At 38.2% G+C, this 3875-nt stretch overlaps 1 protein-coding gene across 1 annotated transcript in view; it reads left to right on the top strand.

Moving 5' to 3' along the window:
• The first annotated feature begins 2085 nt into the window (after positions 1-2085).
• The window catches only part of LOC101852257 (ankyrin-1), a 19379-nt gene continuing 17589 nt past the window's right edge, over positions 2086-3875 (top strand). The window contains exons 1-2 of the mRNA XM_013085371.2: positions 2086-2197; positions 3754-3821. Of these exons, the coding sequence (XP_012940825.2) occupies positions 2086-2197; positions 3754-3821 (180 nt within the window). The remainder of the gene's footprint in view (positions 2198-3753; positions 3822-3875) is intronic.

The following is a 3875-nucleotide window of genomic DNA, read 5'->3' as shown; positions in this document are numbered from 1 at the left end:
TCATCATCATCATCATCATCATCATCATCATCATCATCATCATCATCATCATCGTCGTCGTCGTCGTCATCGTCATTTATTATTATTATTATGTTGATTGTGGGGGTATCTTTTATTGGTATTCTTCTTTTTATATCTTTTGAAGAAAATTTTTAAAAAGCTTTTTTGTAGTCTTCATTTGTTTTTCGCCTAATGAGCTCTTTAGTGTTCGTAACAGAGAATAAAACATGCTACATGTGCCAGTCAAGGGTGACCGGATGAAACGCATTCTTCTTATTTGTGTGTTTGTCTTTAACTCAAAGTCGATGAGATTCGGTTTAGTCATGGTAAATGAGATATATCTTCATGTGGGATAGTCAAACAAAAACAACATTGCTATTTGTGAGGCAGCGTGGTGGAATCAGGCTCTCGTCAAAATAATCAAAGTGAAGAAACTTCCATTTTTCCACACGTTTGTGAATTTTCATCAAATTTTTGTTTTTGGGCTCAACACCTTTCATGCGCATTAAAGAACTCATTTCTGTGTGGATTTTTTTTCTGAAAAACGTTTATTAAAGGCACAAAAGATGTACATTTTTAGTTAACACGGACTCTTAAGCTAAGGAAATAACTAATCTTTGGCGGCCATTTTCTCACTAATTTTACCTCTGAAAACAGGTGACCCCCACCTCTTTCTTTCGCAAATAGCTCGACTTGTATTCAAGATAAATGGATATTTTTTTCATCCAAATAAACACAAGTGAACAACCTTTTAGATTATACCAATATCATTACATGCCTAAAAATTGACGAGAGCCTGATTCCACCACGCTGCCTCACATGTGTTTGTTTAAGTAGTAAAACCCCCCCACAAAATTGCGATTATCTCAAAACCTTGATTTTGAGAAAAATGCGTTTTATCAGATCACGCACGTGGTTGGCGGGTGCTCTGGTGTGGTTTGCTTCTTCTTTCCTGTCAAACATCTATCGTCCTTATCTCCCCTTCTTCTTTTTTATGTTCGTTACTCTCTAGTAACATCTCTAATCTTCTGGCGCTCATATGACCTTATGCAGTTGCGAGCGCCGTAAAACCTTTATACAATGACGCAGCGAAGATGTGCCCGGTATTGGAATCTGTGTGGTCTCATCACACGCGCTACGTGTACAATAAATGGGTCACAACGCGGTGGAATCCGACGCTCGTCAATTTTTGGGCTTGTGGAGATATTGGTATCACCTTAAAGCTTGTTCATTTGCCTTCCTTTCGATGTGAAAAAATATCCATCTTTGATAAAAAGAAGCCGTTGCGATTGAAGGTGAGGAGGCCAGGGTCGTCTGGTTTCAGAAGTAAAATTAACGAGAAAATGGCTGCAAAAGTTTGTTAACTTCCATAGCCAGAGAGTCCTTGGAAACTGAAAATCCTTTAATCAATGTTTTCCAGTATAATACACCCAAAAATGTGTGTTTAAATGGACATAAAATGTGTTGAGCCAAAAAAATGAAAATTAGACTATAATTACTAATCGCCCCCCCCCCCTTTTAAAAAATGCCGATTTCTTTGATTTTATAATTTAGACGAGAGCCTGATTTCACCGCGATGCCTCTCATATTATATAATTTTTTTGTGTTTTTCAGATTCCAGTAATGTTGACAGAGTGTCAACCATCGCTGACAGAGGTGGCGCTGGCAGATAATCTGAAGCATCTTAGTCAGCACAGACATTCCACAGATGTTTTCTTTGACGTCATACTTTGCTCACCTGTTGAGTCAGAAGTTTGACTAGAATCATTATAGCTTCCTAGATTTGTTGTCTTTTTAACGGAAGCCGCTAGTTTTTGTTTTATTTTTGTTTGTTCGTTTGTTTGTTAAAGAAAATATTGATAATTTTCTAGAATCATGATAATTTTCCAGATTTTTTCAACGAGCCGCCGTCGTGGAAAAACAGTGTCCATTCTGTTTGTTTCTTTCTTTTGTTTCTAAAAAAATTAATTAATTCATGTATCTTGAATGAAACTTTGTACCGAAAATTCAACTATCTGGAAGTTCAAAGAGACATAAAGACGCGTGTTGAGGTACCGGCAACGGTTTGATTTATAATTAATCAAAATGGAAGGTAACCGCGCCAAAATTATGGCTGTCGTGAAGGCTCAAGAGAGTGAAGAGAAAGCAGGGGAACAAGAGGTGAACAAGAATTCTGTGACAAGACAGGGTTCGAAAGGTATGTTTCTTTTTTTTTTTTCGAAAAATGTATTTAACAATGTTACTTTTACATAGATGTATATGGTATAGAAAGCCAAAAAAAACAAAACAACAACCAACAAACAAACAAGCAACAACAACAACAACAACAACAACAACAACAAACAGACCCCTCAAAAAAGCAAGAAAAACTAAAATCAAAAGAGAAAACGAAAAAGACGAACAATTAGGAGTGTCAGATTCTCCAACCAAGACAAAATATAATTTTAGAAAACTACAATACTTTGATCACCTAAAACGACATCAGACCACTGTGAAACAGGTGCTTGAAGGAAGGATATGGGGCAGGAGAGCCAGGGGAAGACAAAACGTAACAAGGATGGACAACATTAAAACATGGATTGGCCTGAATATAGCAGAATGTGCAACGGCAGCTCGCGACGGTGAGCGATGGAGGGTCAGTACACGTCAACCTATGAGTCAGAGATGACATCTCCTGATATTCTAGGTATATTATAGTATGGACGCATGCAAATGAACGACACCCACACGCCTCAGGTTGAACTATAATATGCTACTTCAACGCCTACAAAGCCCAAATATTTTTGAAATTGGTCCAAAGATGACCAAGTTATTGGCCTCGACACGGATCCTTTAACCCCCCCCCCTTTTTCAGCCCCGGATACCCTGTCTGTGCACTATACTTAAACATGTACTTAATTTTGGGTATATATCTCATTTGAGAAGCAGAACTATGGACATGCGGTGAGACGCATGCGGACAAGGGGGTGGTTAAGAACAAACTTCAGGCAACGAAGAGTAGCCTTATCGGCTGTCAAGAGCTGTTGTTGCTTCGTAGAAAGACAATTACGTAGGAGGACAGACCAGAAAACTTTATAATGATATCATACTTCCCTGGCGCGGAGATCTTTGTTCTACATCATGCAAAGTTGTTCTGGTGGAGTATAGGCCTAGAAACGACGATAACACACCACATAAGTTTATTATTCAAATATAAGCCCTCTAAGCACAACCAATCATTCTTACAGAATTTTGTGCTCTGAACGGACCTATCAGAAGCGTGGTTTGATATTCGGGAGAGATATAAATAGCAGAAGATAGTCAGTGAAGTAAAATATAGGGAAACTCACAAGACTCATCTTTTCATTTATCTTCCATACAAAGTTCGATGACTGTTTTTGCATAAAAGAATAAACGTTTTATTCAGGCTGTGATCAAACTGTTGAACAAAGCTATTTGATGGATAAACACCGAAAACAAAAAGACATAGCTATATTCAGCAGGGATTAAAGGGCTATTTCGGCTGATAAATGAAGTCAGAATATTCAAAAACTTCCATAATAGTCAGTACTATCATTAAGCACCAGATGATGACAATTGGGCGTATTACAACAAACGACCATCGATAATTTATTTATAGAGGCACCAGCCATCCATGTCTCGGTGCTGTTTTAACCTTACAACAAAGGAACATAATTGATTCTGAAACCATGAAGCGCGAGAACCTCCAAATTCCGTCACTTCTGACCCCCTCAAAACAACCTTCACCTTCAGGAAATCGCAACCAATCGGTGGACGCAGCGGAGGATTCTGACTGGAGAGCACTGCGGCTGAGCAGGCAGGTAGGGGGAGTTGAGAACATTAGATGATAATAATAATAATAATATATTATTATT

This window comes from Aplysia californica, unplaced genomic scaffold (assembly GCF_000002075.1).
Source record: "Aplysia californica isolate F4 #8 unplaced genomic scaffold, AplCal3.0 scaffold00369, whole genome shotgun sequence".
Taxonomy (NCBI): Eukaryota; Metazoa; Mollusca; class Gastropoda; order Aplysiida; family Aplysiidae; genus Aplysia; species Aplysia californica.
The sequence above is the reverse complement of the archived record's forward strand: the minus strand, read 5'-3'. Positions and strand labels throughout refer to the sequence as shown.